General features: G+C 54.1%; 1 protein-coding gene across 1 annotated transcript in view; it reads right to left on the bottom strand.

Moving 5' to 3' along the window:
• The window catches only part of LOC139229815 (neurogenic locus notch homolog protein 1-like), a 388,541-nt gene that overhangs the window by 20,067 nt on the left and 354,746 nt on the right, over positions 1-13,728 (bottom strand). The window contains exons 23-28 of the mRNA XM_070861407.1: positions 13,166-13,420; positions 9,056-9,168; positions 6,045-6,574; positions 3,712-4,125; positions 1,908-2,077; positions 810-1,023 (exon numbers count right to left, since the gene is read on the bottom strand). Of these exons, the coding sequence (XP_070717508.1) occupies positions 810-1,023; positions 1,908-2,077; positions 3,712-4,125; positions 6,045-6,574; positions 9,056-9,168; positions 13,166-13,420 (1,696 nt within the window). The remainder of the gene's footprint in view (positions 1-809; positions 1,024-1,907; positions 2,078-3,711; positions 4,126-6,044; positions 6,575-9,055; positions 9,169-13,165; positions 13,421-13,728) is intronic.

Raw genomic sequence — 13,728 nt, 5'->3', positions numbered from 1 at the left:
CCACGTTGGAGGTGGCCTGGAGTGGGCGGGAGGGGTGAGCTGCCGGGAGGTGGCCCAGCGATGTCAGCGGACGGCCGAGTCGCACAACTGCGCTCCCGCCCGCCGAGCTGCGATATCAATGCGGGGCGGGAGTCAGCGGCATAAAGGGGGTGGACCGTTGACTGGAGGCTGCTCTGTTCCCGATGGTAGGTGGGAAGGAAGATGGGGAAAAAGAGCTTAGTACACTTTTTGTAATTTATTTTCTTTACAGGGTTCTTACCTGGATGGGAGGGGGGCGGGGGGGGGGGGGGGGGGGGGTCCCCTGAAGGTCTTCAGATGTTTTTAACATTTTTTTTGTAATGCTTTTGCTTTTCAGGTCTTCCACCCTCCGTGGGCCCTCCTCCCTCCTCCGCGGCAAGCGCCTCTGCCGCCGAGAATGAGAACTCCCACCCGCTGCCACTCATCGGCCTGAGTCACTCATTTGCCGCGCACCGACCTTCGAGGGACCTCTCCGACGAAAACCCTGCCCCAAAGTACCGTCCGGTACCTAGGCGGCCATCGGCGGTCTTTTGGGCGGTACTTGGGCAGGCGGGAGCCTTGATCGAATTCGGGCTCCTGGAGTCAAACATCGAGCAACCCAAGGACCAGAGCGAGCGAATCCAACGCATATCGTGCAGCAGGCGGATCGGGAGCGCACGACAGGGAATTGGCAAATCGTGCAGCGGCCAGCGTTTACCCGCCAGCGAGTCCGCCGCACCCAACGGGTCACCGCGAGCAACGGAGCGTCATATCCCCACCGCACCTCCCCCCCCCACCCTCCCCACACTTACTTCATCCCGATGGCGTCTTCCCCCACTGGCTCCCTCCTCTTGTAGTTCTTGGACTGCTTGCTCGGGGCGAAGCCGGGGGGCAGCCAGAGCGGGCCTCGCTTGCGTTTTGGTTGCTTGGCAACGTGGATGCCGACGAAGATTCCGACGGCGACGGCAAAGAGGACGGCGAGCGAAATGCTGGTCAGCTCCCACGGAAACGAGGCGGCTTTGAGCTCTGCGTTCAAAGACAAGGGTTAGAGAGGCAACGCGGTGGGGGCAGGGGCCAGGCCAACCCGCAGCGACCACCCTCAGGTCAATTCACATACGGTGGCGGCGAGTCGAGTCCCGGCAAGTCCTGTCCAGAACACAGACGATTGGGTAATTGTCCCCGTCAACCACGCCTGGAGACCGCACGGCTAGCAAGTGTCTGGGATCGGTTTTACACACACAACTTGTATTGGGTAACTATCCTCCAATCATTGCATTTTACAGGCAAAATAATCTTGCTCTACTTGGGAGACTCTGTTTGCTGTAGAATGAGTAAATAGACTCTGTTGTGGTTTGAGTTAATGACTGATTTCCATAGTTTATGAGTAAATTAAAACCCAAATCCTGTCCAGCCTGTAATCCATTGGCTGAGACAGTGGTGTCAATATTCACTCAGTTATATTTTCGTGTTGTGTATTCTCAATCTTCACACTGACAGACGCAACAAGCAGCTTAAAGGCTGGAACAAGGGAGTGCCTCTTCAGCCCACCCTTTCCACAGACTCTCAGGAAGCCTTTCCCATCCATTAATCTCCTGAAAGTTGTGTAACAAAATTCCCTGATCTTTCATTACTAATCATGCAGAATATTCATCCGTTCACATAGCTAGTTAGCCATGGTGCGTCGTTCTACCAGCAGACAACACCCCTCAAGTAATTCCTCACCCCCAACCATAGAGAGTTAATCAACCCGCTCGTCCTCTCAGCTCGGTGGATGGTGTGTGGAGCGGTTCCACCCCAAACTGGAGCACGCGCGGGGTGGCGGGGCACGGCTCCACGAGTCAGCGAACGGTGTCCGCGACGTATTCCGACGGAGACGACGCGCGCGCGGGGCTTTGCAAAAACTGACTGACCTTCCTCACGCATCACGGCCACGGCTCCCAGTGGGAACGGGAACTCCTGCTCCCCGTTCTCGGAGGACGTCAGAGCGACGACAAACGCAGCCGCGTCGAGGACGGTGGGGAAGCAGGCGGTGTACGTCTCCAAACAGGGCTGTTTGTTGATCTCCACAAATATGATGGACCTTCCGGTTCAGCAAAAGGCAGCAGCGGTGAGAGTCAGTGTTATATAGTGTTTACAACGCAGAAACAGGCCATTCGGCCCAACTGGACCATGCCAGTGTTTATGTACCCCATGTGTCTCCTCCCACCCGACCTCGTCTAACCCTATCGACATACCCTTCTATTCCTTTTTCCCCCTCAGGTTTTAGCTTCCCATTAAAATCATAAGAATATAAGAACATAAAAAATAGGAGCAGGAGTAGGCCATTTGGCCCCTCGAGCCTGCTCCGCCATTCAATAAGATCATGGACTCAGCTCCACCTCCCTGCCCGCTCCTCAAACCCTTTTCTCCCTTATCATTCAAAAGTCTGTCTAACTCCACCTTAAAAATTATTCAATGACCCAGCCTCCACAGCTCTCTGGGGCAGAGAATTCCATAGATTTACAACCCACTGAGAGAAGAAATTCCTCCACATTTCAGTTATTGAATGGGCAGCCCCTTATTCTGCAACTATGCCCTCTAGTTCTAGATTTCCCCACGGGGGGGAAACATCCTCTCTGCATCTACCTTGTCGAGCCCCCATCTCTGTTATTCACCTCAACCACTCCTAATGGTAATGAGTTCCACATTATCACCACTCTCTGTGCTTAGCAGTTTCTCCTGTTAGAGACAATCTTATGGCTCTGGCTCCTAGTTGTGGTCTCTCCCGCAAGTGGAATCATCTTCTCCATGTCCACCCTAACAAACCCTTTCATAATTATAAAGACTTCTATCAGGCCACCTCTCAGCCTTCTCTTTTCTAGGGAAACCTAGGGGTATATGTGCACAAATCGTTGAAGGTGGCAGGGCAGGTTGAGAAAGCGATTAAAAAAGCTTGCACGATCCTGGGCCTATAAATAGAGGTTTAGATTACAAAAGTGTATAAATTATGATGAACCTGTATCAAACACTGGTTCGGCCTCAATTAGATTATTGTGTCCAATTCTGGGCTCACACTTTAGGAAGGATGTGAAGGCCTTAGAGAGGGTGCTGAATGGATTTACGAGAATGGTTCTAGGGATGAGGGACTTCAGTTATGTGGATAGACTGGAGAATCTGGGGTTGTTCTCCTTGGAGCAGGGGAAGTTGAGAGGAGATTTGACAGAGGTGCTCAAAATCATGAGGGGTCTGGACAGAGTAGATAGAGAGAAACTGTTCCCATTGGCAGAAGGGTCGAGAACCAGAGGACACAGATTTAAGGTGATTGGCAAAAGAACCAAAGGCGACATGAGGAAAAACCTTTTTACGCAGCAAGTGGTTAGGATCTGGAATGCAGGGCCTGAAAGGGTGGTGGAGGCAGATTCAATCATGGCTTTCAAAAGGGAATTGAATAAGTACCTGAAGGAAAAAAAATTGCAGGGCTATGGGGAAAGGGTGGGGGAGTGGGACTAGGTGAAGTGTTCTTGCAGAGAGCCGGCACGGGCTCGACAGGCCAAATGGCCTCCTTCTGTGCTGTAAGCATTCTATGATTCTATGAAATAACCCGAGACTGTTCAACCTTTCCTGATAGTTACAACGCCCCAGTTCTGGTCTCATCCTATGTCCTAACAGGCACCTTCTCCAGGGCGTATTAGCTGCCCGGTTAGCAAACGCCAACATTTGTGGTGGAGTCCTTACCCAATGATGATACGCTCCGGCTGTGGGGTGGTCCCGACTCCCTCCTCCTCGGGCGGGGCGAGCTCCCTCGCCATGCGCTTCCTTCCCGGGACGCTTATGTTGTAGACCAAAGCCGTCAGGTTGTCCAGGTCCTCCCGGCTGTAATAGGGGTAGAGCATGTCCTCCCCGCTCCCGCTCTTCTTGACCCGCACGGTGGAGTGCAGCACCAGGCCCAGGTTCCACAGGAAGCTGGAGAGGCTGCGCTGCAGCTTCCCCGGGCTCAGGAAGGCCACCAGGACCAGGGTGCCGCCAGCAAAGTCCCCCGCCTCGGGCCGGGCGCAGTCCATGCCATCCCAGCCACAGTCGGCAGAGCTGCAGCCCTTGTCGCAGTGACCATCGTTGTAGTGGTGCTGGCAGTACGTGTCATAGCGGGGGCTGTGGAGGCAAGGCAGCGGTTAGGCAGGGGGAGAGGGGGGAAAAAGGGGGCAGAGAGAGTGGGGGGAGGGAGGAGGCGGAGAGAGGGAGAGAGGGAGGGGAGAGAGAGGGAGGGGAGAGAGAGAAGGAAGGAGGGAGCAGAGAGGGCGGAAGGGAGCAGAGAGGGGGGTGGAGTGAGGGAGGGAGGGAGCAAGGGAGTGAGAGAGGGAGGGGGGAGAGAGGGGGAAAGGGGGAGTGAGGAGGGGAGCAGAGAGGGGGTGGAGTGAGGGAGGGAGGGAGCGAGGAGAGAGGGGGAGGGAGCGAGCGAGGGAGCGAGAGAGGGAGCAAGTGAGAAAGAGAGGGAGGGAGGGAGGGAGAGAAGAAGGGAGAGAGGGAGGAAATGAGGGAGGGAGCGAGTGAGGGGGCGAGAGGGAGGGAGAGTGAGGGAGAGCGAGGGAGAGCGAGGGAGAGAGAGCGAGAGAGAGCGAGAGAGAGCGAGAGAGAGCGAGAGAGAGCGAGAGAGAGCGTGAGGAGAGAGGGAGGAAGCGAGGGAGGGGGAGAGAACGAGGAAGCAAGCGATGGAGAGAGGGATGGAGCGAGGGAGGGAGAGAGGGAGGAAGGGAGGGATGGAGAAGGAAGGAGCAAGGGAGAGAGGGGGGGTGAGAGGGAGGGAGAGAGGGTGGCAGAGAGGGAGAGAGCGAGGGAGAGATTGGAAGAGGGAGAGGGAGGGGGAGAGATGGGGAAGAGGAGGAGAGAGGGAAGGAGGGAGGGAGAGAAGGAGGGAGAGGGGGAAGGAAGGAGGGAGAGGGGGAAGGAAGGAGGGAAGGAAGGAAGGAAGAACATAATAACATAAGAATTAGGAGCGAGAGTTGGCCATTCAATAAGATCATGGCTGATCTTCGACTTCAACTCCACTTTCCGCCCTGTCCCCATATCCCCCGATTCCTCTCGACTCCAAAAATCTATCGACCTCTGTCTTGAAAAACGACTGAGCCTCCACAGCTCTCTGGAGTAGAGAATTCCAAAGATTTACCACCCTCCGAGTGAAGAAATTCCTCCTCATCTCAGTCCTAAATGGCCGACCCCTTATTCTGAGACTGTGACCCCTGGTTCTAGACTCCCCAGCCAGAGGAAACATCCTCCCTGCATCTACCCCTGTAAGAATGCTGTATGTTTCAAGGAAGGAAAGCAAGATAGCAAGAAAACAAAAAAGTAAAAAAGAAAAAAAAAGGAAAGAAAGAGAAAAAAATAATGAAAGGAAAAGAGGGAGAGAGAGAGAAAGACAGACATTATATAGCGCCGTTCACAACCTCAGGATGTTCTATAGTGCTTTTCAGGCGATGGTGGACTTTTTAAGTGCAGGCACTGTTGTAATGTACGAAAACACAGCAGCCAATTTGTGCACAGGGAACACTGCACTGTCAGAGATGCCACATAGAAACATAGAAAATAGGTGCAGGAGTAGGCCATTCGGCCCTTCTAGCCTGCACCGCCATTCAATGAGTTTATGGCTGAACATGCAACTTCAGTACCCCATTCCTGCTTTCTCGCCATACCCCTTGATCCCCCTAGTAGTAAGGACTTCATCTAACTCCTTTTTGAATGAGCCACCTTTCGGATGAGACGTTAAACCGAGGCCCCGCCTGCCCTCCCAGGTGGAAATTATAGATCTCATTTGGAATTAGAGCAAGGGAGTTCTCCCCTGTGTTCTGGCCAATGTTTATGTTCAGTGATGATCTGGGTCATTATCACATTGACTGTTTGTGGGAGCTTGCTGTCCGCAAATTGGCTGCGAAGTTTCCTTACATTATAACAGTGACCACACTCCAAAAAGTTCAGGCCTGTAAAATTGGCGCTTCTGGACGCCCAGCGGTCGTGAAAGGGCATTGTAGAAACCGCAAGGTCCGGGGTCGCCGCTCGGTGAAACGCCGCTCACTCACTTGCACGCGGCCTTCTGCTCCTGGCAGTCGAAGCCGTCGAACTGGCACTCGATGGTGTTACAGGCCTCGTCGCACTTGCCGTCCTTGAAGCCGGGCCGGCAGAGCTCCTCCAGCCTGCACTTCCTCCAGGGGTCCCCGGCGCAGTCGCCCCCGTCCCAGCCGCAAGCCAGGGTGTCGCAGGCCGGGTCGCAGGAGCCGTCACCAGCTCGGGCCGGGCAGCCGTCGTCACGGCAACCCACCCCGGGCCCGGGCCCGGCCGAGCGGTTGCGGCCCGGCTCCGGGCTCTGGCAGCGCAGGCCCCGGAAGCCAGGGGGGCAGCGGCAGAAGAAGCGGGGCTCCCGGGCCTGCTCGACGCACGTGCCCCCGTTCTGGCAGGTGCCCGAGGAGCAGCGGCCTGCTCGCTGGGCTGAGCAATCCGGGCCCGCGAGTCCCGGCGGGCAGGAGCACCGGCCCGACAGGCAAATCCCACCGTTGAGGCAGGGCCGGGAGTTGCACGAGTTGGAGTCTTCGCACCTTCCTCCTTCATAGTCCTGGAAACAAAATAACAAAACATGGTGAATAATCATTCACTGCTCTTACGTAAGAAATAGGAGCCGGAGTGGGCCATTTGGCCCCTCGAGCCTGCTCCACCATTCAATAAGATCATGGCTGATCTGATCATGGACTCAGCTCCAGTTCCCTGCCCTCTCTCCTTAACCCTTTACTCCCTTATCGCTCAAAAATCTGTCTATCTCCACCTTAAATATATTCAATGACCCAGCCTCCACAGCTCTCTGGGGCGGTAATTCCAAAGATTCACGACCCTCTGAGAAGAAATTCCTCCTCATCTCAGTTTTAAATGGGTGACCCCTTATTCTGAAACTATCCCCCTAGTTTGAGATTCGCCCATGAGGGGAAACATCCTCTCTGCATCTACCCTGTCAAGCCCCGTCAGAATCTTATACGTTTCAATAAGATCACCTCTCATTCTTCTAAACTCCAGTTAGTATAGGCCTAACCGACTCAACCTTTCTTCATGTGACAACCCCCTCATCTCAGGAATCAACCTCATGAATCTTCTCTGAACTGCCTCCAGTGCAAGTATATCCTTCCTTAAATAAGGAGACCAAAACTGTACGCAGCACTCTAGGCGTGGTCTCACATCCTGTACAGGTGTAGCAGGACTTATCTGCTTTTATACTCTAGCCCCCTTGCAATAAAGGTCAATATTCCATTTGTCTCCCTAATTACTTGCTCTACCTTCATACTAACTTTTTCAATGGCCAATTGAAAGCCCCGTCTTGTATTGCTAGGAGACACGACACCCGCTCGGAACACACAAGATGGGGCCTCGAAAAACGAACATTTCTCTTGCGTTAGCCCCCAGTCCCTTTGCTCCACCATTGGTGGCCGTGCCTTCAGCTGCCTGGGCCCCAAGCTCTGGAATTCCCTCCCTACCTCGATTTCAAAATTTTCATCCATGTTTACAAATCCCTCCATGGCCCTTGCCCCTCTCTATCTCTGTAATCTCCTCCAGCCCCACAACCCCCCCGAGATGTCTGCGCTCCTCTAATTCTGCCCTCTTGACCATCCCTGATTATCATCGATCAACCATTGATGGTGGCTGTGCCTTCTGTTGCCTGGGCCCCAAGCTCTGGAACTCCCTCCCTAAACCTCTCGGCCTCTCTTTCCTCCTTTAAGATGCTCCTTAAAACCTACCTCTTTGACCAAGCTTTTGGTCACTCTCCCAATGTCTCCTTATGTGGCTCGGTGTCAAATTCTGTCTGAGGACACTCCTGTGAAGCGCTTTGGGAAGCTTTTTGCTACATTAAAGGCGCTGTATAAATGCAATATGTCGCTGTAATCACAACTGACATGATAGTCCGCTTCTACACACCTGGTGTATGCTGGGAAATTCCACACCCATCATAACGACAGCTTCATGCCTGGGCGGCAAGTTTAAAACCTACCCGTTGATTCTCTTGTCAGGAAGCTCGCGTCCCGGTAACCCTCTCGATGGTCTTTTTGCCCCCGGGGTCTGGCTTTGAATGACTTGTGGATCAGGACCACTAAATGCCTTTGCCCATCTCTCCCCAGCGAGGGTTAGGACCTCTGGGCGTAGGGAGACCCCAGCCCTGGATCCGCCCCCTTGCAGTTATTCTTACCCCACAGAAGGCGGTTGGAGCGTTCCACACTTTCACAACAAACCTCCCGGAAATGGTGGAAACGCCGGCGGAACTTGGGTCTCCGCTGTTTCTTTCTTTCATTCTTTCTCTATTCTTTCTCTCTCCTTTTTCTCTCTTTATTCTTTCTTTCTTTCATTCTTTCTCTCTCTCTCTCTCTCGTTCTCTCTCTATTCTTTCTTTCTATTCTTTCTTTTTCTCTCTCTCTTTCTATTATTTCTTCTTTTCCTCTCTCTATTCTTTCTTTATTTCTTTCTCTCTCTTTCTATTCTTTCTTTCACTCTCTCGCCCTCGTTCTCTCTCTATTCTTTTTTTCTTTCTCTCTCTCTATATTATTTCTCCTTTTCCTCTCTCTATTCTTTCTCTCTCTATTCTTTCTCTCTCTATTCTTTCTCACTTTCTTTCTATTCTTTCTCTTTTTCTCTCTCTATTCTTTCTTTATTTCTTTCTCTCTCGCTATTCTTTCTTTCACTCTCTCGTCCTCGTTCTCTCTTTATTCTTTCTTTCTCTCTCTTTCTCTCTATTATTTCTCCTTTTCCTCTCTCTATTCTTTCTTTATTTCTTTCTCTCGCTCTCTCGTGCTCTCTCTATTCTCTCTTTCTCACTTTCTTTCTATTCTTTCTCTTTTTCTCTCTCTATTCTTTCTTTCTCTCTTTATTAGTTCTTTCTTTCACTCTCTATTCTTTCTTTCTCCGCCGGGGGAAACCTCCCCCGCCCATCTGTCTCCCGCCTGAGTTACCACCGAATCCCTGAGGAATCCCAGTCTATCCCACATTCCTCTTCGTCTCTCCCCTGAGTAAACTCTGTCAAAGACATGCAGAGATGCCGTGGGCGGGTGGCCTTACTCACCGGCGGGCACTTGCACAGGAACCCAAAGGGCGTGTTGATGGCGAGGACGCAGGTGCCCCCGTTCCGGCAGGGCCCGGATTTGCAGTTGTCCATCACAGACTCGCAGCGCTGACCTGCGGGAGACAGAGCAGGCACAATAAAGGACCGCCGATCGACCGAATGGAACCAACGCGTGCCGACAACGCAGCCAAACCGCCCACCAACGAGGAGCCTTGCTCCAGAAAGCACTCAGCGCGATGGTGAAAGGCTTGTTATTCCCTGCCCTTTAGGAGATTGAGGGGCGATCCAATCGAGCTGTTTAAAATGGTAAGAGGGTTCGAGAGGGTAGATATGGAGAAACTAATTCCTCCTGTGAGGGATGTCAAGAATGAGGGAGGGGGGGGGGGGATCATAAGGCAGGAGGGAAAGAAAGAAGCAAAGAAAGAAGGAAAGAAAAAAGAGAGAGGGAAGAGAGATGGAGAGAGAGAGAATGAGAGCGAGAAAGCGAGAAAGGGAGAGAGAAGGGAAGGACTTGGATTTATATAGCGCCGTTCACCACCAGATGTCCCAAAGCATTTTACAGCCAATAAAGTATTTTTTGAAGTGTGGTCACTGTTGTAATGTAGGAAATTAGAAGAATTTTTTCACGCAAAGTGCAGTGGAACTCGCTCCCCCTGTGGATGCTGGGGGTCAATTGGAGCTTCTAAGACTGAAATCGTTTGATTCTTGTTGAGTCAGGATATCGAGGGATATGGAGCTAAGGTGGGTAAACGGAGCTGAGGTGCAGATCAACCGTGATCTAATTAAATGGTGGAGCAGGTTCGAGGGGCTGAATGGCCTCCTCCTGTTCCCAATGATCCAATATGGCACTGGGAGAAATGCCAGTATCCGCTCAGATTCCCCAATAATCACTGCCTCTGTAAGAGGAGGGGAGAGAGTTGGGGAAGAGAAGAGAAGAGAAGAGAAGGAAGGAAGGAACAAGAAAAGAGAGAGAAAGAACAAACCAACTTGTATTTATACAACACACTCATGAGCACAGGATGTCCCAAAGAGCTCCACAGCCAACGAAGTGCGTGTGAAGTCTAGTTGCTGTTGTAATGTCGGGAAAGGTTCCAATAAATCACACGGTCAAACTATGAAAGAGGTCCAGGGGCCGAGGAGACATGACTCCAGCCCTCGAATGCCTGCTCCTGATATCAATGGTGCATCGGGTTTTCACTGCCAATCAATCTCGGGATGTGAGCGTCGCTAGGCAGGCCGGACCCTGACAAGGCGGTGGTGAGCCGTGTGCTGCAGTCCCGTGTGGTGAGGGATGCGGAGCAAAGGCGGGTTGGTGGAGTTGAGGTGAAGACCGGCCCTGATCCCAGTGAATGGCGGAGCAGGCACGAGGGGACCTGAACGGCCAGCTCCAGTTGCTGACGTTGCCACTGCGGGCCCTGGTGGCGATAGGCACTGACCTGAGTATCGGGCTTGCAATGACAGCGATAGGCACTGACCTTTGTATCTGGCTTGCAATAACAGTGATAGGCACTGACCTTTGTATCTGGCTTGCCTTGACGATGGGCACTGACCTGTGTATCTGGCTTGCCCTGACGATGGGCACTGACCTGTGTATCGGGCTTGCAATGACAGCGATAGGCACTGACCTTTGTATCTGGCTTGTCTTGACAATGGGCACTGACCTGTGTATCTGGCTTGCCCTGACGATGGGCACTGTCCTGTGTATCGGGCTTGCACTGACAGCTGGCACTGACCTGTGTATCGGGGCTTGCCCCTGACAATAGGCACTGACCTGTGTATCTGGCTTGCCTTGACAATGGGCACTGACCTGTGTATCGGGCTTGCACTGACGATAGGCACTGACCTGTGTATCGGGCTTGCACTGACGATAGGCACTGACCTGTGTATCGGGGCTTGCCCTGACGATAGGCACTGACCTGTGTATCGGGGCGTGCCCTGACGATAGGCACTGACCTGTGTATCTGGCTTGCACTGACGATAGGCACTGACCTGTGTATCGGGCTTGCCCTGACGATAGGCACTGACCTGTGTATCGGGGCGTGCCCTGACGATAGGCACTGACCTGTGTATCTGGCTTGCACTGACGATAGGCACTGACCTGTGTATCGGGCTTGCCCTGACGATAGGCACTGACCTGTGTATTGGGGCTTGCCCTGACGATAGGCACTGATCTGTGTATCGGGTTTGCACTGACGATAGGCACTGACCTGTGTATCGGGGCGTGCCCTGACGATAGGCACTGACCTGTGTATCGGGCGTGCCCTGACAACGGGCACTGACCTGTGTATTGGGGCGTGCACTGACGATAGGCACTGATCTGTGTATCGGGGCGTGCCCTGACGATAGGCACTGACCTGTGTATCTGGCTTGCCCTGACAACGGGCACTGACCTGTGTATTGGGGCTTGCCCTGACGATAGGCACTGATCTGTGTATCGGGTTTGCACTGACGATAGGCACTGACCTGTGTATCGGGGCGTGCCCTGACGATAGGCACTGACCTGTGTATCGGGCGTGCCCTGACAACGGGCACTGACCTGTGTATTGGGGCTTGCCCTGACGATAGGCACTGATCTGTGTATCGGGGCGTGCCCTGACGATAGGCACTGACCTGTGTATCGGGGCGTGCCCTGACGATAGGCACTGACCTGTGTATCGGGGCGTGCCCTGACGATAGGCACTGACCTGTATATCGGGCGTGCCCTGACGATAGGCACTGACCTGTGTATCGGGCGTGCCCTGACAACGGGCACTGACCTGTGTATTGGGGCTTGCCCTGACGATAGGCACTGACCTGTGTATCGGGCGTGCCCTGACGATAGGCACTGACCTGTGTATCGGGTTTGCACTGACGATAGGCACTGACCTGTGTATCGGGGCGTGCCCTGACAATAGGCACTGACCTGTGTATCGGGGCGTGCCCTGACGATAGGCACTGACCTGTGTATCGGGGCGTGCCCTGACGATAGGCACTGACCTGTGTATCGGGCGTGCCCTGACAACGGGCACTGATCTGTGTATCGGGTTTGCACTGACGATAGGCACTGACCTGTGTATCGGGCGTGCCCTGACAACGGGCACTGACCTGTGTATTGGGGCTTGCCCTGACGATAGGCACTGATCTGTGTATCGGGTTTGCACTGACGATAGGCACTGACCTGTGTATCGGGCTTGCCCTGACGATAGGCACTGACCTGTGTATCGGGTTTGCACTGACGATAGGCACTGACCTGTGTATCGGGCGTGCCCTGACGATAGGCACTGACCTGTGTATCGGGCGTGCCCTGACAGCGGGCACTGACCTGTGTATTGGGGCTTGCCCTGACGATAGGCACTGATCTGTGTATCGGGCGTGCCCTGACGATAAGCACTGACCTGTGTATCGGGGCTTGCCCTGACTATAGGCACTGGCCTGTGTATCGGGCTTGCACTGACAGCGGGCACTGACCTGTGTATCGGGCGTGCCCTGACGATAAGCACTGACCTGTGTATCGGGGCTTGCCCTGACTATAGGCACTGGCCTGTGTGTCTGGGCTTGCACTGACAGCGGGCACTGACCTGTGTATCGGGCTTGCCCTGTCGATAAGCACTGGCTTGTGTATTGGGGCTTGCCCCTGACGATAGGCACTGGCCTGTGTGTCTGGGTTAGCATTAGCAGTAGGCACTGACCTGTGTAACGGGTTTGCACTGACAGCGGGCACTGACCTGTGTATCGGGCTTGCCCGGACTATAGGCACTGACTTGTGTGTCTGGGTTAGCATTGGCGGTAGGCACTGACCTGTGTATCCGGGGCTTGCACTGACAGCGGGCACTGACCTGTGTATCCGGGGCTTGCACTGACAGCGGGCACTGACCTGTGTGTCTGGGCTTGCCTTGACGATAGGCACTGACCTGTGTATCCGGGTTTGCACTGACAGCGGGCACTGACCTGTGTATCGGGCTTGCCCTGTCGATAAGCACTGGCTTGTGTATTGGGGCTTGCTCCTGACGATAGGCACTGGCCTGTGTGTCTGGGTTAGCATTAGCAGTAGGCACTGACCTGTGTAACGGGTTTGCACTGACAGCGGGCACTGACCTGTGTATCGGGCTTGCCCTGACTATAGGCACTGACCTGTGTATCCGGGTTTGCACTGACAGCGGTAGGCGTTGACCAGCTGGGTGCAGCTCTGTGTCCCGCCTGCATCGCAGGGGTTGGACAGGCACTCGTTGACGTCTCCCTCGCACCGCTCCCCGACGTAGCCTGGCTGGCAGTCGCAGGTGTAGCCGCCAATCCCGTCCATGCACCGGCCGCCGTGGTAGCACTTGGGCTCGCGGCCAGTGGCGGCGGGCGAGGCGCAATCGTCGATGTCGTGCTCGCAGTCTGTCCCTGTGGAGGATGAACATCAAGAGCTGACCTTTGACTGGAGGCCGACAGGTGCCGAGGACCTCCGCAGCGACCCACACCGCACTTGGGAAATGGCTCCCAGCATTCCCACCTCTCCCAGACTCGGGTCAACTTGCAGGAGGTTCCCACCGCCCACCTCTTTCCCCCCCCCCCACCCACCCACCCCAAACCCCCGAGCCGCAGCTGGTACTGAGATCTACAGACCAGGTAACGCAAGAACATAAGAAACAGGAGCAGGAGTAGGCCTTTGGCCCCCTCGAGCCTGCTCCGCCATTCAATAAGATCACGGG

This window comes from Pristiophorus japonicus, chromosome 19 (assembly GCF_044704955.1).
Source record: "Pristiophorus japonicus isolate sPriJap1 chromosome 19, sPriJap1.hap1, whole genome shotgun sequence".
Classification (NCBI taxonomy): domain Eukaryota; kingdom Metazoa; phylum Chordata; class Chondrichthyes; family Pristiophoridae; genus Pristiophorus; species Pristiophorus japonicus.
The sequence above is the reverse complement of the archived record's forward strand: the minus strand, read 5'-3'. Positions and strand labels throughout refer to the sequence as shown.